At 55.6% G+C, this 26,542-nt stretch overlaps 11 protein-coding genes across 11 annotated transcripts; 4 read left to right on the top strand and 7 right to left on the bottom strand.

The window, feature by feature from the left end:
• Positions 1-53: 53 nt before the first annotated feature.
• On the bottom strand, positions 54-2,906 carry W97_00810 (uncharacterized protein; the record flags this gene model as incomplete). Its single annotated transcript, XM_007778722.1, has 5 exons — positions 54-536; positions 616-996; positions 1,054-1,749; positions 1,934-2,620; positions 2,679-2,906. The coding sequence occupies 5 exons, from the start codon at positions 2,904-2,906 to the stop codon at positions 54-56; spliced, it is 2,475 nt and encodes an 824-aa protein (XP_007776912.1).
• A 2,771-nt stretch (positions 2,907-5,677) lies between these two features.
• W97_00809 (uncharacterized protein) lies at positions 5,678-11,157 on the bottom strand (the record flags this gene model as incomplete). The annotated part of the gene is made up of 2 exons (XM_007778721.1): positions 5,678-6,472; positions 6,544-11,157. 2 exons carry the CDS (start codon positions 11,155-11,157, stop codon positions 5,678-5,680), a joined length of 5,409 nt encoding a protein of 1,802 aa, XP_007776911.1.
• Positions 11,158-11,903: 746 nt separating this feature from the next.
• W97_00808 (uncharacterized protein) lies at positions 11,904-12,395 on the top strand (the record flags this gene model as incomplete). The annotated part of the gene is made up of 1 exon (XM_007778720.1): positions 11,904-12,395. The coding sequence occupies one exon, from the start codon at positions 11,904-11,906 to the stop codon at positions 12,393-12,395; it is 492 nt and encodes a 163-aa protein (XP_007776910.1).
• A 286-nt stretch (positions 12,396-12,681) lies between these two features.
• W97_00807 (formate dehydrogenase) lies at positions 12,682-14,127 on the bottom strand (the record flags this gene model as incomplete). The annotated part of the gene is made up of 4 exons (XM_007778719.1): positions 12,682-13,031; positions 13,089-13,633; positions 13,689-13,864; positions 13,948-14,127. 4 exons carry the CDS (start codon positions 14,125-14,127, stop codon positions 12,682-12,684), a joined length of 1,251 nt encoding a protein of 416 aa, XP_007776909.1.
• A 1,703-nt stretch (positions 14,128-15,830) lies between these two features.
• On the bottom strand, positions 15,831-17,230 carry W97_00806 (phosphoserine aminotransferase; the record flags this gene model as incomplete). Its single annotated transcript, XM_007778718.1, has 2 exons — positions 15,831-15,901; positions 15,997-17,230. 2 exons carry the CDS (start codon positions 17,228-17,230, stop codon positions 15,831-15,833), a joined length of 1,305 nt encoding a protein of 434 aa, XP_007776908.1.
• Positions 17,231-17,355: 125 nt separating this feature from the next.
• Positions 17,356-20,047, top strand: W97_00805 (homoaconitase, mitochondrial; the record flags this gene model as incomplete). The annotated part of the gene is made up of 2 exons (XM_007778717.1): positions 17,356-17,494; positions 17,577-20,047. The coding sequence occupies 2 exons, from the start codon at positions 17,356-17,358 to the stop codon at positions 20,045-20,047; spliced, it is 2,610 nt and encodes an 869-aa protein (XP_007776907.1).
• A 493-nt stretch (positions 20,048-20,540) lies between these two features.
• On the bottom strand, positions 20,541-21,049 carry W97_00804 (uncharacterized protein; the record flags this gene model as incomplete). The annotated part of the gene is made up of 2 exons (XM_007778716.1): positions 20,541-20,915; positions 20,966-21,049. The coding sequence occupies 2 exons, from the start codon at positions 21,047-21,049 to the stop codon at positions 20,541-20,543; spliced, it is 459 nt and encodes a 152-aa protein (XP_007776906.1).
• A 914-nt stretch (positions 21,050-21,963) lies between these two features.
• Positions 21,964-23,199, bottom strand: W97_00803 (uncharacterized protein; the record flags this gene model as incomplete). The annotated part of the gene is made up of 2 exons (XM_007778715.1): positions 21,964-22,825; positions 23,129-23,199. 2 exons carry the CDS (start codon positions 23,197-23,199, stop codon positions 21,964-21,966), a joined length of 933 nt encoding a protein of 310 aa, XP_007776905.1.
• A 355-nt stretch (positions 23,200-23,554) lies between these two features.
• On the top strand, positions 23,555-24,427 carry W97_00802 (uncharacterized protein; the record flags this gene model as incomplete). The annotated part of the gene is made up of 2 exons (XM_007778714.1): positions 23,555-23,689; positions 23,765-24,427. 2 exons carry the CDS (start codon positions 23,555-23,557, stop codon positions 24,425-24,427), a joined length of 798 nt encoding a protein of 265 aa, XP_007776904.1.
• A 413-nt stretch (positions 24,428-24,840) lies between these two features.
• Positions 24,841-25,899, top strand: W97_00801 (uncharacterized protein; the record flags this gene model as incomplete). The annotated part of the gene is made up of 1 exon (XM_007778713.1): positions 24,841-25,899. One exon carries the CDS (start codon positions 24,841-24,843, stop codon positions 25,897-25,899), a length of 1,059 nt encoding a protein of 352 aa, XP_007776903.1.
• Positions 25,900-26,105: 206 nt separating this feature from the next.
• W97_00800 (uncharacterized protein) lies at positions 26,106-26,471 on the bottom strand (the record flags this gene model as incomplete). The annotated part of the gene is made up of 1 exon (XM_007778712.1): positions 26,106-26,471. One exon carries the CDS (start codon positions 26,469-26,471, stop codon positions 26,106-26,108), a length of 366 nt encoding a protein of 121 aa, XP_007776902.1.
• Positions 26,472-26,542: the final 71 nt, after the last annotated feature.

Raw genomic sequence — 26,542 nt, 5'->3', positions numbered from 1 at the left:
TAGCAAGAGAGTAAGGCGACGGAGGAAGAAGAGCTCAGCTTCGTGGAAACCCTTCAAGAGCTGTTCGCAAGGTCAAAGCATTCCCGCAAGCTCTTAATAGTGAGGGTCGCTTGAGCCTTAGGATTGGCAGTCTGAACTGTTGCTAGCACCAGATCGGCCCCCTTGGTCCAGAGCACATACATAGTGGATCCATTAGGCATAGCAAGTGCTACGTCTCTCTCTTGCCAAGAGGGATCCCTTTGCTGTGGCTGCGTGGCGAGATCCATGACCAGGGTCGCACGATAGGTTGTCAAGTCGGCTCGGTAAATCCTTTGCTGGTGGTCAATCAGGACTAGTTGGGAAGCAACTGGGCTCTGCGCTGAGCCCAGAATTCTGCTATCTCCGATGTTCAGAGATCCTTTCTCTTTTCCATCGATTATCATATGGTACGGCCTGCTGGTCGCCGCGATGACTATTTTGGAGGTCGCCGCGATGAATATCTTGGAGTTCAAATGGTCGTAGAATATGGATGAGACCCCGTTTGAGTCGGCCGGACCCTGGTCAAGACGGCGTAAGCATTGATCAGGTACGACAAGCCGGCTTAACAGGCGGACGAGGGTTTGGAAGTATGCTCACCGTTGTAATCGCTTTAACCGTAAGGTGAACATCCTGGCTTGGTACCTCGCCACAGTCCCAGCTGCGGATTCTTATACAGTCATCCGACCCGTGTGTTGCCACGATAAGCTTCTGACTGTCCGGAGAAAAGCTCATTTTCTGCCGCTTGATGGTCCTGACTTGACCCGCTTGGGGCGTGTGTATGCCGAACTCTCTCTTGTACAATACTTTGTCGTCGCTGAATGCATGTAAATGCACCTTATTTCCGAAGCCCAACGCAATCAATATATCGTTGCAAGACATGGCAACACACATGATCTGGCTCCGGCCGTCATCCATCAGCTGCTCGTTCGGTGCTTCAAACATCCTGCCCTGGGCATCGAAGACGAAGAGTTTATAAACCTGTTTGTTCTAGTAAACATCCCCTCCCCATTCAATATTCCAGGAGACGATTCATACCTTTTGATCGCTTACAACCGCAGCGGCGCAACTGTCTCCTGCAGCAGCAAGCAACCTCCTTGACTTATCGCTATTTTCGCTGCTTCCGTCAGACCTGTTCGATATGAGGCCCAGTCTTTGGCCTTGAAGCGGAGAAGGGCCCATTGGGATCCTCACTATATAATAACCTCTCCCTTCCCAGAACAGCGCATTCCTCCCGGAAGCAGAGAACCCGAATCGGAGTGAGTTCGGCAGTGGACTGGCTGATAGGACTGGTAAAGGGCTTATCGGGGTCTTGGGAGACGCGCTGCCCGATCCAGGCGCGGAGCTTCTGTTCGTAAACCGATTCCATATGCCCTTGAAGCCTTTCGTAGAGCTGACGTTACTTTCACTGCTACGGAATGACGGCGGACGATCACGTGGATCAGGGAGCACAATCTGTAGAGATTGGTCCGGGAAGTGCATCGATGGATTGAACGGCCTATCCAGACATGGCGTGATATTTACTGGAGGCTGGGGGTCATCCTCTGCCGGATCCCGGGTACTCGAATATTGGTTAGCTGGGCCGTTGTCAAGCGCGTCTTCGAGAGCAGTAAAAACGAAGGACAAGGGTTGCACCAAACGAGCCTGCTTGATCGGCCTGGAATTTGCATCATCACAATACGGACAGAAGACATTGTCACCCAGCTGAAATGGTTCTGGAGTATTTTGGTGATTCTGTATTTAATCAGCAACTGCTTGTTGATGTTGACATGAGAAATTGCAAGTCGAGACTATTGACGACTACTCAGATATCACAAGATACTCAAGTCGTAAATAACGGAAAGCGGTTTGAAGTACGAGAAAGCCAAAGGCTTGCGGCTGACAGCTATGGAGAGGCCTTTTTCGAATTAGAACATACCTGGAACAGATTACGTTGAGACGGCGAGAGCTTGTCGTTCAAGATCACGCTCGGTATCGGGTGTTGTTTTGGACAGTCGACAACGAAGAGCGGAAAGTACTGTCCGCCAATGTGACGTCTGTCGCGGGAGTTCAATGAAGACGCGTCACCGCACCAGTTTTCCACTTGCATCTTAAAACGGTTTAATAACGCTCGCACCTCGCCGTTGCAGTCCCTGAGACGACGCGCGCGGTTTCCAAGGAATCCAGTGAAGCGGGTTATGAAGCTTCCAGGAATTCCCGCAAACGGAGCCTTGTCTCCATTGAAAGATTGGAGATCATTTGCGTCGAGAAGCGCAGCCGTGAGCGAGCGGACCAGATTGGAGTGTCGAGGCTGATTTGGACCAAAATCTTGTTGGGCGAAGATTAAAGCCAACACCTGATCAGGTTTTACTGAACCTCCATTGCCGGCAGATGTCGCGTTTCCAACGTTCGAGTCATCCAAGGGAGCAGTGGCAATCATGTCGACTTCAGAAAGACATGATTGTATGACAGCTGCTTCCGCTGCCCACGCAACATCGTACAGCGTCCACCAATGGACAAGCCACTCTTCTCCAGCATCATACAGGGCCGCAACATATTCGTGTACAGCATTCATGACATCTCCCATCTCCATCTCCGGACGAGTGGGGGATATCTCAAAGGGATCCTGCAACAGTTAGCATTACAGCTAAGCAGAGCCAGTTCGAGTTACTCGACTAACGTACCACGCCTGTTGTGTAGTCTGTCAGAAAGCGACCACAGGACGATTGGAGAACTACGACGTTTTCTGCATTATTTGGAGGGGAAATGCACTGAATTGACCTCGGAATGAGCTTGTTGACTAGGAAATTTTCGACGCCGTCGGACAATGGTTGATCTAGCTCCCAAGCATCGCTGAAAGCGCCCAGAAGGTCATCCTTTTGGGCTCGTGAGAGTCGATTCTTGTTTAACATGAATGCGCGAAGAGCCGAAAGAAAGGCCTGCACAACAAGAAGCCGGCGCGTTGAAGTCTCTTCATAGGAGCTTCTGCCATGTTGTAGTATGTGCGGTTTGACTCTCAGAATATTGAAGAGGATGGAGAGGTGAAGTTCTTGACCCACTAGATACCGCTGGACCTCGCTTGCGGAGTCGCGATCTCCATTTTGCAGATAGCTCCGCTGCAAGTCAAAGACAATCCTTAACTGAAATAGCAGTCCTTTGGCATATTGGACGATCTCGGTAGAACCTCGTTGATGAAGCACAGTATCAGAGTAGTACAGCCCAAGGAGTTCACGAAGGATATTATCAATGTCCGGACGACACCGGAGGTGTTCCCAAAGCGGCCTAAAGTGGCAGTGGGACATCGAAGCCGGTCCGCGAAGCGTGTCTCTCGCAAAAGTATGGAGGATTCATAGGAAATCAGCGGCCGGGGTAATCTTGAAGTTGGAGAACCAAGGCAGGAGCCGGGATTGTGGGTGGAGTATGGGCTGGTGCCTCTAACGAAACGTGTGGATGGAGAGATAAGGACCGATTCGCGAGGCCAACGGGCGACCGCCTCATACAAGGTCTGCAGGCAGGCAAACACGCGTACTAGTAGTAACTCCGCTGCCTAATGGAGCGACTCCGCACTCCCAATCACAGCAGTGGCAAAAATCACCCTCTAGAGGCGCTTCCAGCCTCGCGGACATTGGTGTAGTTAACTAGAGATACCAATGGCGGGGTTCCTCGTTCAGCATGATGGACCGTGGTATTGCTCCTATTTATAGTCTGGTTCTGCATCCCGTGTGAGTGAGCGCGATGCAGGGCTGGGTCACGTGAGCGCCGATCACGATCTTCTGCCGCTTCAGCGGCATTTGGATGCATCAGTCTCGCCCTCAGCTGGTTCGGTAAGTTACCTAGTCCGCCCTTAGCGGAGAACAAGTAAGTCGACCCACGCACGCGCGTGGGCCCTTCGGTCAGCATGAGGCACCCTTGTTGGCGTAAGCCCGTGAGGCTACCATGTAACTGCTGACTTTAACCGCTTGGCGGCTCGCATAGTCGGTGATGCTGTGCAATGCGTTTTCTTCACTACGGCGATGAGATAGCTGTTGCGTCTATCAAAATTTGGAGACCACGGTGCTCAGCCGTGGAGCAGTTGTAGAAGGCTTGGAACCACGATGCTGGTATACCGGTATAGTGTTCGAAGCTGAGCAACCCGATTGACTTACTGGCCTCGCATAAAATAGCGTGTAACAGTACCGTAGTTGACATGTCGACACATATAAGATGTAAGTGAACACACCAAAAACTCAAAAACCCATGAACATATAAGGTGCCTGAAGGGCCCCGCTGTTCAGCACGTCCACCTCGCCTTCTGCTCTCTTCCTACGTGGAACAACCTACACTTCGAACTTCAAAAAGGCGAACCACTTAGCATTCAAGATGGCATCGATGAGGGTGCTCTCAGAACAGTCCATCCTCTTTATCGACGAAGCCGTCGTCGAGCTCGGTGCCCGCAATGTCGCGCGTACGGAATACAGGACCATACCCACGCACTTATTCAACTAATATGGAGACCCGAGTATCAAAACGGTCGAAGTGCCGGACAAGTTGAACAGCCAAGAAGCCCTGCAGTATTGCGGTTTCGACGCCGACAACGCCCAACGACTCTTCGAGCAGTGGACTCTGTTGCAGAGCAGCGCCCACGAAGAGAACAGCGCCCACGTAGACAACATCAGCGTTCGTTGCTAAGCGATACCTCAAGGATATGGCCGAGACCAAGAACGCCTGGCTCCCGGAGCACGATTGGGTTGCCGCCCTGTGCCATCTGGGCATCAACAAAGAAACCCGCGATGGCATTATGACTCCCAAGTTTGAGGATCTTCGGCAGACGGCATCCGCCCGGGAGTGGGCCATTGACACAGTGGAAATTGCTTTCAAGTTCCCTAGAAGGTCTGGAGAAATGAGTGAAGGGAAGAATGAAGATCACGAACCGCGCACGCCAATTGTTTGGTGCAAATACAACCTACAGCGATCTGCTCCAACCCATCCGAGAACACGGCTATTGTGCTTGAAAGAATCAACATTTCTATCCACAAGCCTCCGCTTGGGCCTTGTCAAAATCAGCATCGGAGTGTGGGTTAGGCTGAACTGAGAAGTGGGCCAAATATAGGGCAGATAAAGGAAGAGCGAGAACCGAGAGGCAGACCGGAAGAGGGTAAAACGCCGAGATATGTCACAATGCAGATGTAGATAGACGAAATGGTGTAAGGAGGATGAACGAACACATCGTGCGTGATTAGTACGAAGCTTTGCACTGTAGCTCGAGCGAGCCTCGTCTGCCATTTAACAGTCAACCAATCCACTACCCACAAGCTCTACGCCTGACCAGAGCGTCAACACTGCAATGCGTCCTCTCCAAAGCGCTTGCAGATAGAAGTTCCGCACAACCCGCAATAACGTCCAAAGTAACAAAGATCGAGGACTCCCGCAGCATGCCTTCCCGGCTGCTGTACTCCAGACACCCCAAGCGCCGTTGATGCCCAAACCCTACCGTAGTACATCAAGAACAATGATAATGCACATGCTAAGTAGATGACCGGAATAGTCCCCACACGCACGCCATACACTTCAACAATCCAACTATCACGATAGGCCTGCGCCCCACATTACCACACTTACGCTTCGTAGCGATTCAAACGGTCGCAAGGGCGGAGAAGTCGGGATACAACATTGGGAGAAGCGTTCGACGATGGCCTGGCGGCTCTCAACCCGGCGGCGTGACGAAGCCCGCCTTCTCGCTAGTAGCAGGCGACGGCGGTGAGACAATCGTAACCGGCGTAGGCGTATCCTCGACACCAGCTTTATCCCCCTTCTCGGCCTCTGGCGCTGGCCCATCCCCAGCAGCCGCCCCCTCCGCCTCCTCCGAAATCGTCGGCGGAGTCGGCATCCCGCTCCCAGTCTCCGCCGTACTCCCCCCCACCTGACGCCTCCTTCTCCTCCGTGCCGCCCTCTCATCATCCGCGCTCTCCCTCCTCCGTCTCACGCGGAGACTATCATCGCGATTCACACTCTCCGCATCTGGCGCCGCGCTTACATCGCCTCGGAGGCCTAGCAGCAGACTCGCCGCACGCTCGGCCACGTCCTCGGCATCAGACAGCGGCTGTGCTGTCCCGCTTCCGGCTCCTTCTCTGCCCTCTCCCGTCGTGGCTTCCGAGGTCTCGCTGGTAGGGGATAGTAGTCCCGTCTCACCCGCACCCCCCTCGTCCGCGGATTTCGTGCCGGGGATATCTGGCATCTTCTGCCCCGACGCTACACGCACCTGGTGCTTGTCCTTGAGCCTTGCGCGGCGGCGGCGGTCGCGCTGATCCCGCGCCTGAGGGGCCGCAGCGCGGAGTTTCTCGAGGAGGGTATCCATTGCGCCGGTGGAGGCGGGGGAGGGCGGACCATTGGGTGTGTCGGCGGCGAGGGCCGCACTTGGGGTTGCGGCTTGTTTGCGGCGCATGGAGGCTTCGTTGCGGCGGCGGGTTTCTTCCATGGTCGTATTCTTCTCTTTGGATTTCTGTGGGGGCCGCGGGTTAGCTTGACTGTTTCTATGTGTATTATTAGTGTGAAGAGATGTTGATGGCTTACCTTCCACTCTTGCACGAAGATGGCAAGTTTCGCGAAGAAGTCCCGCCGTGCGTTTTCGTCGCCTGGATCCTCGCCGTAGAAGGTCATAATGTCGTTGTACGTCTTGGTCATCACCTCGAGATACATCTGCATCTGCTCTGCCTTCCTCCTGGCGTCCTTCATGCTGCGCTGGACGACCTGACTGACGCGATCTTGCGGGTGGAACTTCTTCGGATCGCTCAGATTCCCAGCATCAAGGCTACTTTGCACGTTCTTGATGTTGTCGATGTATCTCTTCGCGTCTGTGGTCAGCTGTTCAACGTTGAGCTTCTGCGCCGCCACGACGCCGCCGATCTCCTCGACGAAGCCTTCCCAGTCGGGATATTGCGTCCTAACGATTCTTTCAATAAGATCGGCGAAGGTGGACTCGTTCTTGTCATCCTTGACCATGCCGAGGCGCGCAAGCGAGCTGAGCTTGAAGCCGGCGGCTTGCTTATTCGAATCGTTCATGTAGTTGCCGATATCGAGAATGAGACCGAGCACGTTCATCAGTGCCACAGAGTCGCGGAGAGACTCGGACACGCGGACGACTTCTTGGAGCTTCGCAGAGATCTCGTCATACTCAGGCTCAAAGGATCTCGTCAGGGCCAATGCTCGCATCCTCGCTTTCCAGTAGTGGTGCAGCTCGAATGCGGTGTAGAGGTAGATCTGGTCTTCACGGGTCAATTCCGCCGGATCCTGCTCGCGTACACTGGTCGCAGCATCCGGGCCCGTCCAGTCTTTGCTGTACGGCGCCATGAGTTTGGCGGTGTTATCCGGGATGTTGCACAAATCGTCCCTTTGCAGGAAATCCATCACTACATCGTTGTCCACGACCTCCTTGTCGCAATGGATGATCATGCGGACAACCTCTTCGACGGAAAGCTGGGATAGCTTCGCTAGAGAGATCTGGAATGTCTTCGACAGATCACTAGAGATGATCTGCTTCTTGTCGCTCTTCTTGCCTGACGTCTTTCCGATCGCCTTAATATCTTTCGCCAGGAAGAGCTTTTCGACCTCTTCAAGCACACCTCTTTTGGACAACTCCCGGTACTTCTCTTCCTTCGCTTCGTGCGTGGGTGCGTGCGAAGCCCAGATGGTGACTTGCGGTGTATCGACCTTGTCCCAATGAAGAGCTTTGAGTTTCTTCTTCGGCCGTGCGACAGCAAGGCCAACCTTTGGCGCGGCGGCGAATCCGGGTCGTGGTAAGAATCCAGGTCCAGTGCGCACTCCTGGCAAAGGCGGAGCGCCAGGCGGGGGTGGAGGCGGAGGTGGGGGTGCCATGCCGTTTGCCATGCCAGGCATTGGCGGGGGAGGAGGGGGAGGGGGAGGCATACCTGCGCCAAAACCAGGCATAGGCGGAGGAGGTGGTGGAGCAGCGGCATTGTCAAAGCCTGGCATAGGCGGCGGTGGAGGAGGGGGCGGGGCATTGGCAGCAAATCCACGCATTGGAGGGGGCGGAGGGGGAGGACCGCCAGTGAATCCAGGCATCGGTGGTGGAGGAGGTGGTGCTGGGCCATCAAACTTGTCATCCGTCGGCGTCTTGGGCGAGTCTGACTCAAGACTCGGGTGAGAAGGACCAGTCGTGACACCGTCACCCTCAATATCTTCGTCGTCGCTCGCTTCGTATCGCTTTACCTTGGATGTAATCTCTCCCAGGTAGGCTGTAGCTTGCTGGGCGCTCATCTTGGGCCGCTTCAGCTCCACGATCCGAGGCTTCTCATAAATCGTGCCGTCGGCACCAAAGATCTCAGCGTCTTCGCTCTCGCGGTCACCATCGTCAGCTAACGATGCTGAGGCAGCTCTCCTCGCCTTAGCGCTCCTCGTACGGTTCACAGAATTGATATAGCCGTTGTCGAATGCGTCAAACTCGCCTCGCTGTGGCGATCCTTCCATCCGCTCCCGCAGCTCTCGAAGTTTGTTTGACGGATTAACCTGTTGCCACACCTTGCCTTCCAGCTTGGCCTGCGTCTTTGCTCTCTCAAGCTGCATCTCAAGCCGGTCCATGAGTTTCTCCCTGTCAAGAATGCCCTGCATTTGCGTGGGATCCACAGCCACGGCACTGTCCTTCCCACTCTTCTTGGCCGCAGAATCAGCGATGTCTTGTGCATCGCGGAGCATGAGATACAGCTCCCTCGTCTCCAGCTCGTTCCGCTGCAGCTCCTGGGCACGGACTCTTTGCAGGTCAGCAAGCTCAGCCTTCATCGCTTCGTGCTGTCGGCCACGTAGTTCGATGATAGCGGCCTGCTCTTCTAGCTGCTTCTGTAGCTTTGCGACCATGCCTTCGGCTCCAAGCTCGACCTGCGCCCTTGTCTCATCCCGCTCTGCGATCGCCGCATCCGCAATCTGTCTTGCTTCAAGGGCCTCATCTCGCGCTTGTCGGGCCTCAGAGTCTGTATACAGCTTGTCGAGCAGGCTCTGAACCGTAAAATTGAGACTCTGCTTGAGGTCCATATCCGGTAGCCGTCGGTCCATGGCTACGTAGCTAAGCATCGAGTCCACCAACTGAAACATGCGTAGGCGGTCTTCATGCTCATTGTCACGCATCAGCAGCAAATGTTGCAGCGCAGAGACGAAGTAGTCTTGAGCCCTGTCTCCTCTGATCTTGGTCATGATGGCATCCGTGATCTGGGTCGGGTCATTGAGATCCTTGACTTCGCCTTCTATACTGTCGACCATGCTACTGCCCTCCCGCTCAAGGATGTCTTCGTAGTCGATTGCTTCGTTCGTACGATACCGCTCGACCTGTTTGTCGATCACTTCATACTGGAAACCCTCCATCTTCGTCAGGAGACGCTTGATGCCGCAGGCCGTGAACTGTGCTCGTAGATGTATCCGCAGCTGCAAGTCTCTCTCAGGCGCGTCGACAATCATGTTGATGAGCAGCAGGGAGGCCACGGCATACTCCATCAGCAGATTCTCCATGCCTATACCGCCGCTGCGGACTTCGTCGCTGGCGCCCACGAGACTGCCCATCTTGCCTCGGCCATCAATCGTGACCTCGACGATGCGCATCCAGGCGTCAAATCGGCCGTTTTCTCCCTGCTGACTTTTGAGGTGGTCAAGCGCTTGGAGGACCTTCTGGTGCCCCTTTCCCTCGCCCCAATGGCAAAGGAAAGTCAGGACCTCGCTAACAAGCTTTCTGGTGTTGAGCCTTGAAGCGATGAGGGATCCGGCCAAAGCCATGACAATCTGACTATGTGCAAGCGCATCGTCCGCGCCGTATTTGTTGTTCATCAGCGCTTTGAGGCACTTCACGATATCGTACTCGCGGTCCATGTCTTTGTCCGACTGATGTCGCCCAGAAGTCGGAGGAGCCGGGCCCTGTCCCTGCCGCCGATTGATCTTCGCCAGCACATTGGTCAGGGCGATTTGGCCCTGCGCTTCGACAAAAGTCTTGACCCATCCGATCGGCTGCGTCCTTAGACTGACGCTCAAACTTTGCAGCTGCTTCGCCGTAATAGAATTGTCCATCAATTTTTTGACGAACCACTCCGGACTGCCCTCCTCTTCTGCTCGACCTAGCAGACCCACACCGGCTGGGTCGTCCAGCGTCTTGCGCGCGTTTTGCCGCCTCTTCGCCTCGTTTTGGGACTCCGCCAGCCGATCTTGGTGCACGAGCGTCCATTTTTTCTCCAGAGGATAGTTTTGCATTTGTCGACGTGCGCCGTCCGGAAGACTGTTCCACCCCCGCTTGTGCATCAAGGCCATGAATTCTTGCTCGATGATGCGGTCATCGTGAGGCCTGCTGAACGAGGTCGTCGAGCTAAATGCGGCGGGATTATACGAGCCGAGCACTCCAGGCCTCTGCGATTCACGGGCGGATGAGGCGCCGGCGATGGTGGGAGGCAAGCTCTGCTGATCGATAGCAAGGGAGGAGTAGGTGGACTGCGGGAGCGAAAGGACGCTAGATTGCCGGGTTTGCGACTGGGAGTTTGCGGAGTATACGCTAGCTTGATCTGAGGAGGATCTTGTGTTATTCAATGAGTCGGTTGGGCCATAGGGGTTGTACGCTTGTTGACCGCCGTTGGCTCCGCTGGCCATGCTGCCTGTTCTGCCGCTCGCATTGCCGTACTGTTGTGCCTGGTATCCCCTGTCAGCCGTGGGGACCGATGCGATTGTGCTTGTGTGTGCCGGCGGCCGCGGGGCAGATACAGGGGAGCCGCTCGGGGGCGGCGCGGAAGCGTTGAAGACAGGGTACTGGTGGAAGTCGCTTCCGGGCTTGTTCAGAAGGCCAGGATTCGGCTGTCCCCGGGTGCCAGGTCTTTGCTCGTCCTTGGGTAGGTAGTCCACATGTATAGGCGACCGTCCGTCTGGGGTTATATAGTCGTATGGAATTGCCGTAGCCACGCCGGTCTGCAAAGCCAGACCGTTCATGTCCGGCCCCATGGAGATGGGCCTGTCTATCGACGCCACGGAGGTCCTGTGGGAATGTCGTGAGGACTGCGACCCTGCGGCGCTGGGTGGCATACTAGGTGTCTCCGGCACGAGGTGGCTGTCATGGTTCTTGTCGGACCGGTAGAGCTTCCTGGAAAAGAAGGACTTGCCGCCAGAGGACTGTCGTGACTTTCCATCTTGCGGCGCACTGCTCGGCATGTTGCGCGCTTGTCCTTGTGTTGTTTTGGGGGGGGGGGGGGGGCTCCGGAGGAGCTGATGGTGTCAGGACTCCCTTCGGCCCCGGTATCCCGCCAGAAAGGTGTTTCTCGATCCCTATAACTGCTGGTTGTCTCGGCGCACTTCAGGGTGTGCAATGGCGGAGCGCGTGGCGGGGGTAGGGTATGGAAACAAGGCGTGGGTGTTTGGTGGCCGAATGCGGCAAGAAGTGTCGCTCACGCCTTCTAGAAGCTGCGGTGCTTCAGCGAGGCAGATCGCGGTCTTCGGGCGTGTCGAGCGCATCAGCGGCGGTATGGACAGCGGTGGAGCACAATCATGGGGGATCCGGGGAGTGTTGCACTGTAAGTTATGCTGGGTAGATGGAGTTGCAGTATTCGAGCTTCCGCTGGCTGTTTTGGAGTTCTGGGCGGCCGCTCACCTCAATCACCTTAATCTCCTGAAAGTTGAGGCGAGGCCAAGCATGGAACCCTGCTCCCTGCTCCCTGCTCCCTGATCCCTGATCCCCTGTCTAATCAGAATGCTCCGCCAAAGCCGCGCTTCCGCTGCTTCCACCACGCTGCCACATGGCCTTGCTACCCAACCTCACTCTTCACAACGACTACACAATCACCTGAAGCTCACACCCTCACACCCTCACACCCTCACACCGTCAACCCTCCGCAAAACCCTGGACCACACTCTCTACCCTCCTCGCGCCCGCCTCAATCACACTGCATCCCCAGCCCGCCATGTCCGCTTTCCTGTCCTTCCTCAAAGCCCTCCTCCCGCCAGCTCTCATAGCCGCCCTCCTCTACCTCCTAACCACCTACGCGCTCCTCCCCCTCTTCCGGCGGTACCACCAGCGCCACCGACGCCAGCTCTACCTTCCGCTCGACACCCTCTCCAGCCACTCCACCTCCCTCCGCCACCGGCTGTCCGATGCGCTCGTCTCCTTCATCGCAAGCGCCGCGCCGGACTCGTGGCGCTGGAACGGGCCGCCGCCCGCAGTCACCCACGGCTCGTCGGATGAGGAGGACGAGCTTTTTGGAGCGGATGAGGGAGAGAGCATGGTGGGGTTTGAGGCCGATGCAGTGGACAGGAGCAGGAGACGGACGTTAGAGAGGATGAGGATTGGGAGGGACGAGGAGGCAGCGGGAAGCGAGGCACGGCTGAGCAGGGATTTGGAGGAAGGGTTTAGGGATGATAGCGATGACTCGGATGAGGAGGGTGCCCGATCGTGAGAAGAGGAGTGGAGTCTACGGGCGTTGCTATGACCCCGTTGAGAAATATGCGACGGCTGCGGTGTGGAGCGTCAGACTCAACTCTACCCAGGCGCGCGACGCCGGACTGACATATTGTCACTGGACGGGACAATTTAGAACACGCCGCAAGGGTCACAGTCACATCGCGCGAAACATGGTCACATGATCAGCCATCAAACGGGTTCATTCATGGATTTGCATTTTCGCCCACCAGATATTCCCTACCTACCCACATAAAAGAAGCGCCCCCCTCAAAAGCAGCTATCTAGGACTTGGTGGACCTCTGGCCGTAAGCCTTGGTGGCATAGTCGCCCTTGTGCACGATCAAGTCCGCAGGGTTGTAGTCCTCGCGGCCGGAGAAGTACGAGTCCAGGATTTTCTTGGTGCCAGCTGCGTACCGCTTCTGCGCATCGATCGACGTGCCGGACATGTGGGGGACCATGGCGTTCCCGCCGCCCCAGGGGTTGGCGGCGTAGCGGAGTGGATGATCCTTGGGTGCTGGCTGCGGGAACCAGACGTCGCCGCCGTAGCCGCGGAGCTGGCCGGACTTGAGCGCCTCGGCGACATCCTCCTTGACGACGATAGCGCCACGGGCGGTGTTGACCAGCCAGGAACCTAGGCCGCGCTGTTAGCATGTCATGCTTTGCCTCGCATAGTCTATGGTGCACGAACCCTTCTTCATCTTGGAGATCAGCTCCTTGTTGAACAATCCGCGGGTCTTCTCGTGCAGCGGGCAGTTGATAGTGACAACGTCGCACTGCGACAGCATGTCCTCAAGGTCATCAACCCGCCGGCAGCCAATCTCCTTCTCCTTCTCAGGTGACAGTGGCTGATAGTCAAAGTAAAGAAGTTCCTTGCAGTCGAACGCCCTGAGACGCCTCAAGACGCGCTCGCCGATGCGGCCAACAGCTACGGTACCGACGACCTTGTTCTCAAGATCGTACTCGTTCTTGGCGACAGCAGCGACGTTCCACTCGCCGGCTGCGATCTGCTCGTGCGCAGGCACGAAGTTGCGGACGAGGACAAGAATGGTCATGATGACATGCTCAGCGACGGAGACGACGTTCGATCCCGTGACCTCAGCGACGGTGACACCACCGTTGGTCTTGTTGGCGGCATCGAGGTCGACGTGGTCGGAGCCGATACCGGCGGTGACGGCCAGCTTCAGGTTCTTGGCCTTTGCGAGGCGCTCTGCGGTGAGGTAGCCGGGGTGGAAGCTGGGTTGGCGTGTTAGTGTACCTCAAATGGCAAATCAAGTTTATTTGGACGTACGGGGTGGTGATGATAACCTCAGCGTCGACCAGCTCTTGGTCGAACTTGGAGTTCTCGCCCTCCTTGTCTGAGGTGGTGACTAGAGTGTGGCCCTGCTCCTCGATCCACTGTCGGATGCCGAGCTCGTTCTCGGTCGTGCCTAGGAGCTGCGGCTCCTGCTCGGCATGTTCACCACCCTTCGGAATAGGTCAGTGCCAGCTCCGGAAGCTGCATTGCAAAGCAATCAAGCTTGCTGCACGTCAATTGGGTAGGTACGTACATCGTAGAGAACAAGCAAGACTTTGCCCTGTTGTCGCGAGGTTGCTGTTAGCGTTCTGACCCCACTCGGTTGGCGCAGAAGAGAGGCGCCGCGTGATGTAATGCTGGGAGCTTTGGCGCGTGCGGCGAGGAGGGAGGAAGCTGGGCGGGCCAGCCGCGAGATAGAACGGATAAATACCATGATGAGGGAGGTTGTCTGAGAGTGCTGTAAGGGAAGGGAAGGGGGTTGGTGAAGGAGGTAGCAGTGACTTTATGGGTCGGAGGAGCTGCAGGTAACAGCGCGTCAGCAAGCTGGCTTCGACGCCAACCGACAGCCGGATGGCTCGACAGCAGAATTACCTGTTTCGGCTACAGTGAAGCGCGGAGACGGTTTCCAAAGGACCGGGCACTTTGAGACGTCTGCGAGGAAGAGGGGAAGATGCTATTGCACATCACTGCAGGACCCCCCATTATATAACCCTCCTCGGACCCTTGGGAGGCAGCACGGCATCCACGTAAATCCGCATGAACTGGCTCCGCTTCAAGCAGTGTTTGGTCACGCTGGGCGACTTGGGATTAGTTTCCCCACTCCCAATCATCGCCGACAAGCCTCTGGATCTGACCGTGCCTGGAGGGGCAGTTTTGCTCCCCCCACTTGCTGATGATGCGGGGTTCGGGCTTGACGGGGGAACGATCAGTGTTACAGGAGCTCCTACCCACGGGCTGCACGCCAGCCAGCAGGCCCGGCCTCCAACTTGGGAAGCTGGTATGGCTCAAGTGGATGTTCAGACAGAACGAGGAGCTCTAGACGCGGACAGGCGGCATTCGTGGGTCAGCAGCTGCGTACAGCGGCGCAAAGAGTGGTTGCGAGCAATTGTCTTAGTAATTGAGCCCCTTCAGAACCAGTAGAAAGGCCGGGAACCGCTGCATGGATTGATTGATGTCAGGGTTCATGCAGGCTTGCGGTGCTCACTCGTGTGTTGCAAAAACCGAGTCGGGCGGCGCAGCGGAAAGCCATCAACTGCCTTCCCGCTCTGAGCCTCACAGCCATTGGCGTCCTCACCTTGTCCTGCCTTGCTTGCAGCTGAGAACTTCCTCCTCCTCGCGAAGTGTTTGCTCAACATCTACATGCAATGCCCTGAAAAGTAAACAGAGCGGAAAACATTGCCTTCCTGAAGATGAGAGAACCCGGGCTGAATTGCCCTGCGAGAACTTTTAAGATATTCCCGAACCCGAGTTGCACCCGCAGAACGGAGATCCGAGCGAACTGCGAAAAAGCAGGATGGGCGTATCCACATGGCCGGGAGACCCAATAAGGTAGTCCGCGATACGACACCGACCATATGGAGGGTTGGCGATGCGCTCCGGCATGCATAGTGAAGCCGGAAGGAAGAGATATGTCTGTGCAAGGCCGACTCGTCTATCTTCGAAAGCCTGCAGATCCAGGGCGGACGAGGAAACGCTCTCTCTTTTTCTCAGTCTTGTCAGATATATGTCATGTGTTTCGAAGTTGTCTGTACGCAAAGACCTCTGAAGTGCTATTGCTGAGAATGCAGCTACCGATACTAGCCATATGGTGCATTTAAGAGAACTCGTAAAATATGCATTGACGTATATACACATGTACTTGTGTTTGTCAGACCATCTTTTCTGTCACCCGTCTGAAAAATCGCTTCCGCGACAGAGTGAGGGAGTTTTCATATGTATCGTGAAGATGCTGAACTTTCTTGTGCACAGATCTAGTGATGTTTGCGTGCAAGAGCCGTATGAACAGGGTATCATGTTGAATGGAAGTAAACTTCTATACATGTCTAGGGGGAGGACGAAACATTGTTCCCGTACACACAACGCGCTGATATGCAACACGGCACCGTAAAATTGCGCTGGAGTTCCTCAAGAACAGGCTTAAGATCCTTGTGCGTAGTCCTCAAGGTACCGGACAAGCTTTTCCACGCCCTCGAGGGAGACGGCGTTGTCTAGAAGATACAGTGTTAGTATGAGTTCATCTCGAGGAGTAAGAAGCTGATGCATGGAGGATGTTGTAAGAGCAGGGTTAGGCCACACTACTCACAGTTGCTGGCCCTCATGCCGCCAACGCTACGATGGCCTTTCAGACCGGTAAGACCTCTTTTCTCCGCACCGGCTAGGAACTCCTTCTCCTTCTCAGAGTCACCGCCGTGAACTCTGAAGCAAATGTTCATTCTACTGCGAACGCTCTTGTCTGGTACAACGTGGTACACTTGGGAGTCTTTATCAAGGGCTCCGTACAGCAACTTCGCCTTCTGGTCTGAGACCTCCTGCTGGCCGCTGATCCGCTTGTCGCCGTACGTCTCCATCAATCCGGACATGACCTGGCCCGCTATCCACACGTCGAAGATCGGCAGCGTGTTGTATAGCGAGTTGTTCTTGGCGATGGTCGGCCAGTCCAGCACAATAGGACCAACAGGGAGATTCAGGCTTCGTAGCAGCGGCGATGCAGCTAACGGAGAGGTTGGCGGTAGCAATGACTTTCGTACAATAACGATGGTAACCCCGGCGTTTCCAACGTTCTTCTGCGCTCCTCCAAAGATCGCGGCGTACTTCTTGACATCCACCTTCCGGCTAATAAAATTCGAAGACATGTCCGCAATGACGAGCGGCGCGTCTTCCTCACTATCGGCTTCGAGGCACTGTGGAAACGACGGGAACTCAACCCCATCAACCGTTTCGTTGTCGCAGAAGTATGTCAGCGCTGCTCCTGGCTTCCGCGGCGTAAGCTTCCACTCGGACTCAGGCGGTATACGGCCGAATTTGCCCTCATTCGCCTTTCGTGCATCGAATGCCACGTTTATATGCTCAGGACCAATCAATCTCGCCGCCTCCTGGGACGCTTTGAGCGACCACGAGCCGGAAACTAAGTAGTCCAGTCTGAGCTCCTCTTTAACCTCCTTCCGTAGCCGCTCAAGCACCTTTGCCTCCAGGTCTTGCTCGCTCCCGCCCTCGCTCTTGGTCTCCTGCTCCGCTCTCTTTCTCCGCTTCTCTACCCACACCGATACCATGTGGTATACCACAGCACTGAACTCGCCGCTGCCGCCGGCCTGGAGGAAGAGGATCTCGTAGTCATCTGGGATGTCTAGGAGGTTCGTCAAGCTGACTTTGGCGTCTGTGAGGATCTGGTTGGCTTCTGGCGACCGATGGGATATCTCGCAGAGGCCAATGCCTTTGTCGTTGTAATTTAGGAGGGCTTGTGAGGCGCGTTCGAGGACGGCTGTGGGCAGCGGAGCGGGACCGGCGCCGAAGTAGTGGATATCTGATCGGGACGGCATCTTGGGAGCCGAACTGGAGATGTTATGTATTCAGCGGTCTGGGGGTGATTGTAAGAGGACTCTCTGGGATATGTGGTGGCTAAATAAGAATAAACGGTGACTCGTACTTAGCCTCGTAGCCCCCAATGCCGATTTCGCTCCGCTCGCTTGCGGAAGAAAATCTGGAGAGACAGCAGCCAAGCCAAAGTTTGCAGGAGCTTGCAACAGCCAACTATGATACCCACAGCGCGCGCGGGGAGGTTGGTGGCAGCCAGGACAGGCTTGGTGAGTGTTGATATCTCCCAAGTGTACTCAACAGGCTGCGCGAAACTGCTACTGTAGCTAACCCATCTGCAGCGTCGAGCAGTCCCGCCTTCGTTGCGATGCGCCTCAGTAGCACCCCGGCTATGTAGTCGTCCATCGACACATCCGACTCGATTACACTCCTCCTCAAGCCGGCGGCAGCAGGCCGAAGTCTTCCATACTCAGCGCGAGGACCCCACCGCCTCCTCCTTCCTCCCATTCCTGAATTCCGCCCCTTCGAGACCTACAGTCCCCCAGACCCTCACCGAGAAAATCGTCCAGCGATACGCCGTGGACCTCCCTGAAGGCAAGTTCGTCAGATCCGGCGACTATGTCACCCTGCAACCCCACAAATGCATGACCCACGACAACTCCTGGCCGGTTGCGTTGAAGTTCATGTCCATCGGCGCGTCGAAAGTGCACAATCCCGACCAGATGGTCCTGACACTGGATCACGATGTCCAGAACAAGAGCGAGGCCAACCTCAAGAAGTACAGGCAGATTGAGGAGTTCGCCAAGAAGCAGGGCATCGTGTTCTACGGAGCTGGTCGTGGCATCGGACACCAGATCATGGTCGAGGAGGGCTATGCCTGGCCAGGCACACTTGCAGTTGCCTCGGACAGTCACAGCAACATGTATGGCGGTGTTGGGTGTTTGGGAACTCCTGTGGTGCGGACCGACGCCATGAGCATATGGGCGACCGGCAGGACATGGTGGCAGATACCGCCAATCGCCAAGGTTACGTTCACGGGTGTGCTGCCCAAAGGCGTGACGGGCAAGGACGTGATTGTAGCGCTTTGCGGCCTGTTCAACAACGATGAGGTGCTCAATCATGCTATCGAATTCACCGGATCGCCCGAGACACTCTACAGCCTCCCTGTGGACGACCGGCTCGCCATTGCAAACATGACCACTGAGTGGGGCGCGTTGGCCGGTCTCTTCCCTATTGACTCCGTTCTACAAGGTTGGTTGCGAGGAAGGGCGACGGAAGCAGCCATGTTCGGCGCTGCAGGTCTCGGAGAGGACAAGGGCACTGCCAGCAGGTTCGGCCACGCTGCTCTCGATGCCCTCTTCGAATCGCCAGTAGCTGCAGACAAAGGCGCAACGTACGCCAAAGAACTCTATCTCGACCTCTCCACGCTCTCACCCTACGTTTCCGGACCGAACTCTGTAAAAGTAGCTACGCCTCTCCAAGAACTCCAAGGCCAATCCATCAACATCAACAAAGCCTACCTTGTCTCTTGCACCAACTCTCGCCGGTCAGATATCGCAGCCGCAGCGAAAGTCTTCAAGGATGCTGCGGCCACGAACAATGGCAAAATCCCCAAGATTCCGGACCGTGTCAACTTCTACATCGCCGCCGCAAGTTTGCCGGAGCAGCAAGCAGCAGAAGAGCAAGGCGACTGGCAAGCGCTGCTAGAAGCCGGCGCGAAGCCTCTACCATCTGGCTGCGGCCCGTGCATCGGTCTCGGCACGGGACTGCTGGAGCCGGGTGAGGTGGGCATCAGCGCCAGCAACCGAAACTTCAAAGGCCGGATGGGCAGCACGGATGCCAAGGCGTATCTCGCATCTCCGGAAGTAGTTGCGGCTAGTGCGCTGAACGGCAAGATCTCTGGCCCGGGCTGGTATGAGAAGCCTGAGGGCTGGTCGGGTGTTCAGCGAGGTGAAGGTGATGGGATCAGGGACGAGGATCGGATGATTACTATTGAGGACGCGCTTGACAGAATCATCAGGGACGCAGAGGAAATGGTTGCTGAAGGCGAGAAAGCCGTCAGCGCAACAACAACTCCAGCCACCGAGAGCAATCCCTCAGCATCGGATCCGCCAACAGGTCTGACAGAAGTTCTACCGGGCTTCCCCGAGAAGGTCAGCGGAGAAATCGTCTACTGCGACGCCGACAACATCAACACCGACGCCATCTACCCCGGCAAATACACCTACCAGGACGACGTGACCCGCGAAAAAATGGCACAAGTCTGCATGGAAAACTACGACCCCTCCTTCTCCAGGACTGCAAAAGCCGGCGACATCCTAGTCGGCGGCTTCAACTTCGGCTGCGGCTCCTCCCGCGAGCAAGCCGCGACCGCCATCCTCGCAAAGGGCATCCCGCTCGTCGTCGCGGGCAGCTTCGGCAACATCTTCAGCAGGAACAGCATCAACAACGCCCTGATGGGCGTGGAGGTGCCTAAGCTGATCCAGCGGCTACGGCAGGCGTTTGGGTCCTCTAACCCTGCTGCACCCCTGTCCTCGTCATCCTCGTCACCTCAGCAGCAGATACAGGAGCCAGAGGGGAACAGGCAGAGTCTAGACACCCCGCCGCCTGGGCCGGTGGCGAGGGCGGATGAGAAGGCGCTGACAAGGAGGACGGGCTGGACGTTTGAGTGGGATGTCAGGAGGAGCACGGTTACTGTGCAGGAGGGGGAGGGCGGGGAGACGTGGAGTCAGAAGGTTGGGGAGCTGCCGCCGAACGTGCAAGAGATTATTGCGAAGGGGGGCTTGGTGGACTGGGTTAAGGCGAAGATTGGAGGAAGTTGATAGATCGGGCAAGGGTTGCATGCATCAAGGCATCTCTTGTATAGTAGCTGTATCTCGGTCTGTGCATGTCCTTGGTCTTTGCGGGGCGCATTGGTTATGGGTCTGTTAATCTGTTCCTTCAAGTTCAAATTTCCAGGATCAACTCAGACAGGTGCATAAGATTGTGCTTGTAGGTAGGTTTGTATTGATAATCATGTCTTGGGCTGCTTATGTTGCTTCATTCAAGCCTAGAACTCTAGGTCTGAATTTGGTGCCGAGCGCGGTCTATTCAATAAATGTATCACCATAGCGCACGTTGAATTCGTGAACTGTCAATAGTTGTAGGTACAATCAAAGCCTTGCTATCAGAAAAGATACATCTAGGTCGTGAACTCCATCGCCCATGTCTCGGTTGTGCCAAATTTACAACAGCTTTGAACGCTGGTTGCATCCTCGAGATTGTCATGCCTGCCACAAATCGACCCTCGTCAGTCCAAAATTCTGATTGAACTAGCTAGCACGGCAGGCTTACCATCAACCCCATCACGGCACCCACCCCCATCAACGCAGCGACGTTGACCGCGCCAGTCGGGGCGGCAAGACCCGCGCTCGTAGCACTGGCCTCAATAGCCTGGTCCGCCGCGGATGTAGTGCCACCTCCGACCTCCGCACTGCTCGTAACCGGGGCAATTCCAGCGCCCGAGGTACTGGCTGTCATGGACGACATGTCTGTGGCCGAGCCGGAGCTCGACGAGCTTGTGCTGGAGGCCGAGCTCCCGGACGTTTCTGAGAGGGTGATGGAGCCAACACCGGTTATTGCTAGAGAGGTTGGGGCGATCAGGTCTCCCGAGGGGGTCTGTTGACGGCGGAAATTGCGGTCGGGCTTGTGCTTGGCAGATATCAGCAATCGAAGAGGAAAGGAAACCAAAAGCGGCTTACCTTGTGAAGCCAGCCTTGGACGTCCAAGTCCGCGGCGGCGAACGCCAGGAAGAGAGCGAGAATAGAGAGCAGTGTGAAGCGCATTGTGACTACAGGTAGGACTATGTGGAGGATTGGATAGGATGACTTGCGCGAGACTACTACGCAGGGCGATGGTCATTAAATGCAGTAGTCCCGTCACCCAGGAGGTAGCAGCTTGGTCGACGTCACTCTATGATCAGATACTGTACATCAGTCCTGGGCGGGCTTTCTGATGCTGTCTGCCGCTGCGCTGCCGCACACGTTTGGGCGTGCGAGATGCAGATTGGTGAAGTGCCTGCCTCCACCAATGGAATTGAGCCTCGTCTTGACAAGTCCTCCACGCTAATGCAGCCTCCGGACAGGGCCTTGATCTCGGTTTTAGCTTATTCGGACTGCTGATGATGGAGCTTTGGTGCGCGATAAGCATGACGACTGCCAAGCTGGTGCGCCTCAGTGCGATGCGGAGGCGGCACGGAACCCTAGCGCCGATCGTCAACTGGGATCCTCATCAGATCCTTGCCCAAGTCAGCACGGTCAGTAACGCTCGACCCTTGCCGTCCTGTCTAGCGCTGCAGCAGACTGGCATTGGCCGCCTTCTCGAACCAGGCTCGAATTCCGCTGAAGAACGCAGCCCCAACCCACGCAGGTTAGGAACCGAGTGCCTTGGTGTTGTTCCGGGGTGATTCCCAGGAGCTGTAGGCATTGTCTTCCCGTAGGGTTGCTGTGTGTTGTTAAACCACGGACGTTCCCGCACAGGCTGCTCCTGAGGAAGAGCCCCCTTCCACGTCGAGATCCTGATTGAGATTGTCCTCTTATGTGACAAGAACGAGCGGACCGCTCTGCGATACGAAGACACATCGTTCTGTTCTGCGCGCCCGTCGAACGCCCTCCATTGGAGTACACTCTCAGCTCAGAGACCTGGATGATCAGTCCCTGCATTAGATGTTCCATCAATTTAAGGAACATGTCGAACCATTTTACCTTGACCACTTTGTCAGGTTCAAGGGGAGCCAACATGCAGCCTCTCTTCTCCATAGGAAGACAGAACGTCCATTACCGCTACCTCGTATCTTGAAGCCTTCGATTGTTTCAGTCCATGTAGCGGACGGATCGTCGCGCCAAACTTCAATGCCGTCCCATGAGCCTGTTTGGCCGGCAAATTTCGCGACTCGGACGGCCTGGGCTAGGTCCGCAACTTCGACAAGCACGATCCTTGCTTGCACATCATCCGCTATGGCGAGTAGACGAGGGTAGAATAGGTCTCCCTGCTCCTCATCTGATCTGTTTGGCAAACCTGGAGGAACTAGTGCCAGCTTCGGCTCGAAGTTACGAACAGACCGGGCGGTGTCTTTGTTGAATGCTGCAGGAGAGATATACGGTGGATTAGAAATGAGGATGTCCCAACGCGTGCGGCCGACGTCTTGCAGCACATGCGTAAGGCTCGGAACGTTGGCCTTTGCTGTTGATTCTGCTTGAAGAATATTACCACGTACGAACTGTACTTGTAATGTGATTTTCTGTTTGTCTCTTTGGGAGTCCGCCTTTACACCTGGTGGGCGAGTGATTGGAGCTGTGTTGAACCCCAATCCATTGGTGTTCGCCTGTTCCCTGAAGCGCTCATGGTTAGACTGAGCCAATCTGACAGCCGTTGCTGAGATGTCTACACCTAACACCTCAAGCTGATTGAGATTGCGAGTTTTCCTGGTCAGATCGTTTGCAAACAGCAACGGAATGCAGCCGGTCCCAGTGCACAGATCTAGCACGCTCAGCGCTTCAGGTACTTGCGAGCCCGCGCACAGTTGCTCAACGAGATAGCTTACAGACGCGGCCGTCTCTTGCCTGTATGTACCTGTTAGCATTCATTGAACAGTCGTAAGGGTTACTTATGAGGTCGGAATTACCTTGGTATCAACACGCCAGGCTTACAAGCTATCTCAAGGTCACCAAAGTATTCAGTACCAAGGAGATACTGAAGAGGCTCTCCACGTGCTCGCTGTAGGCAAAGCTGACGAAGAAATGCATGCCGTCCAGCTACAGTTTTTCTAGCCCCTAAGGCATGTCCTCGCAGCCATCGTAGCTCATTCTGAGCGGACCGTAAGTCACGACAAGTCCGTAGAAGCAGGGGAAGAAGCGTATGTATACTTCGCGCGCGGAGTAGCAGCCGTGTGGATAGGCGAGGCATAAACCTTCAATGGCTGAAGATTCGACAACATGCAGGTGGGTATCAGATATTGTCGCAGGGTCACGTGCAGGCTGATCGGCGTGCGAAGAAGCCGACATCGGCAATATAAAGATCTGATAAGACGGCTGGCGGATGTTTAAACTACGAAACACGAAGCCCAGCAACTCTTCACGCTTGCTCTCGAAATGTTGTCAAGATGTAGCGCATCCATAGCAAGAACCGCCTCTGCACGGCTCGGCCGCCGCTTCGCTTCCCGCCTCCGCATACCTATACCGCCGATGTTTCCCGTCGTCGATTCTTGTCCGGCACCAACATGTAAATGCCGGTCGATGCCCTTGATGCCCTCTGGGCTTGAGATTGACCGGCATCAGCCTCTCAATGGAACCATGGCTCCATACGCCGAGCAGATCCTCATATCCACAGGCCGCAGCGACTGGACGAGCCGGATCGAGGACGACGAAGGTGCCGTCCTAGCGAAACGAGTCAAAGGGCTACTTGGTAGAGGTGGGAAATATAGTGACGTTCGTCGTTCGTTACCCTCCTGGTTTATCGCTGCTGCCAGTTGAACGAAAGCTCATGCTGATTGTTGTTTGCAGCCGTTCCATAATGTCATGCTTACCAATTCGTCCTTCGCCCCATTCACATCCACTCCAGATACAGCGTCTGCATACCTGTTTCCGAGCTTCCGCTACTTGCCCGAGATTGGGACAGCTCCAGAGGCGGTTGAGAGTTTTCTCAAGGCATTCGTCCTGCCATCCCAGCTCCACCCAGTTCATGGCGTTCTGGCGGAGCCGCAGCGAAAGGCCCTTGTCCAAGACCCGCGGCTACAAAAGGACTTTCCTGGCGTCCAACCGGTGGATGATGTAGTAGTTCTGATCTGCGGCCATGGTGGGAGAGATCAGCGATGCGGTATTTTGGGGCCGCTACTGCAAGCTGAATTTGAAGACAAGCTTCAGACGGAGGGATTGCAACTCAGGACTGAACCATCTTTGCCTCAGAATAGCAATGGGAGCGATCCACCAGGAGCGCGGGTTGGATTGATCAGCCATATTGGTGGACACAAGTATGCCGGAAACGTAATCATATACATCCCGCCTTCAATGAAGTGGAATTCACTGGCGGGCAAAGGCGTTTGGTACGGTCGAGTGGGTCCCGGGAATGTTGAGGGTATTGTTAAGGAGACCATCTTGAACGGGAAGGTGATTAAAGAGATGTTCCGAGGTGGCATTGAACAGGGGAGCAAAATTCTGAGACTGTAAGAGTAATTGCACAGAAGACGTATTCTTATGGTGGTCCGGACTGGAAACACCGTACAGCACGGAATCATAGGATTTAGAGGGGCACTGTATAAGTAATCTATACGAACACGTATCAGCCAAGACCAATTCCATAGTGCTGCGTCAAAGGCAGTTTCAAGAATTTATAATGCAGCTTCAATCCACCACCCCTTGCTATGTAGTTTCAAGCGGCAATCGTCCGCGATCGTAGTCTACTGAGCATTGCTGGTTCGAAGAGCATCTGTCTATACTCGAATTTACGGGATGTCTTGGCAGAAGGAACGGCGAGGGCGTCATGGACACCTTCGGACTCGCACTACTACCTATCCTCAATCGCCCGCCTCAAGATAGCACTGGACCGCCCTTCGCTAGCAACCGGAGGCATAAACACTTGAATGTCCTGGATCCGTCCGGTCCTCCTCCGGCCCCGAGCTGGTCTCCTCATCGTCTTCGCGGCAAGCATCCCCGTCGGGGCGCAAATCCGGAAGTGGACCTCGCCAGCAGAATCCGAGTCTTCGTCGCTAAACCCGCATACTTTCACGCCTTACACGATAGTCTCCAAAGAACCCGTGTCCTCAACCAGCAGTATCTTCACCCTCCGCCACAACACAGCGCGCGCCGAGCCCGATGACCTCAAGGATGTGTGGAAAAAAGCTGTCTGGAGCATACAGGTGAAGCAGCCGCAGCTACAGATTGCACGCGCTTATACGCCGCTGCCGCCTACTACACCCGCTGGTTCGGAAACCGAGGACGACTACGGGAATCTGCGCCTCCTCATCCGCAAAGAGCACAATGGGGAGGTATCGACGTTCCTCCACCGACTGCCGGAAGGCTCTGCCGTCGAGATACGAGGGCCGAACATTGAGCTAGAGATACCAGACGACGTGAGGGAGGTCGTGTTCCTCGCTGGAGGAACGGGGATAGCGCCTGCGATGCAGGTTGCGCATGCGCTGGCTGCCAGACCGGAAACGAGGATGCACATACTGTGGGCCAGCAGGAGGAAGGAAGATTGTATGGGCGCCAAAAGCGATAGCTCTGATGTCATCAAGCCGGGCAGGTTATCTGGCTGGAGGAGTCTGTTTGGGTTGGAAGAGCCGGTGGTCATAGAAGACTACAGAGGCGAGGATACGCAACCAGGCCGCATTGTGAGGGAGTTGGAGGCGCTCAGGGAGCAGTCAAAGTCAAGCTCGGGTAATGGATTGAGTGTGGACTATTTTGTGGACGAGGAGAAGAGCTTCATCAAGCCGGGCCACGTATCGAAGCTTCTACAGCCGGCGACACTGCAACCGCGCTCACTGAAAGGAACGAGACTCTTGCTGGTATCTGGACCAGAGGGCTTTATCGAGTACTGGGCAGGCAGAAAGCTGTGGGCAGATGGTAGAGAGGTCCAAGGTCCTTTGGGAGGCGTCTTATCCCAGTTAGACTTGAAAGGCTGGAGAGTGTGGAAGCTATGAATCAAAACAGTTCTCCAAGCTGGGATCTTGTGCAAGTGGTAGACCTCGTATTATCCAAGTCTGACTATCATAGTCTTACTGTCCTGGAATGCCCCAGACACGCTTTAAGGACGAAGGAGGAGGCGCCCAGAATGACCGCCATACTGCTTTGATCAGAAACTGCGACATGGGCCCAGAATTATGGCGTGGTTGACCGGTGCCGGATGTCAATATCCGCGTCCTTCACGCATGGATGTCGCCGTTTCCGAGATAAGGCGGTTCTCCTCCTCCTCGTACTCCTCATATTCCAGCCACTCCTTCTGCTTCTTTTCCCTCGCATGCTTCACATGTCCGTTCATCTTCTTCATGGTAACGCGCAGCAGAATGTTCATCGCTTCGGCAGGCGTCTCGCATCCACGCGGGCCCTGCAAAATGACTTCGCACTCGTAGGCGCGGGTGTCGTCGCGGGCAATGACGGCGTAGAACGTTGAGACGTTTGCTTCGTCTTCCTCGCTGCAGACGAGTACTTGAGTCCGGCCGTACAGGGCTGTGGCTTGCGCTGAATTTATTACTACTGGAATGTAGCTGGACATGAGTGGTGTGACACGAACCGCAAAGTTGTTCGCGAACGTTGAAAGTGGGCGTCGGCGGATAATCGACGGTC

The sequence above is a fragment of the Coniosporium apollinis genome (assembly GCF_000281105.1).
Source record: "Coniosporium apollinis CBS 100218 chromosome Unknown supercont1.3, whole genome shotgun sequence".
NCBI classification, from domain to species: Eukaryota; Fungi; Ascomycota; class Dothideomycetes; genus Coniosporium; species Coniosporium apollinis.
The sequence above is the reverse complement of the archived record's forward strand: the minus strand, read 5'-3'. Positions and strand labels throughout refer to the sequence as shown.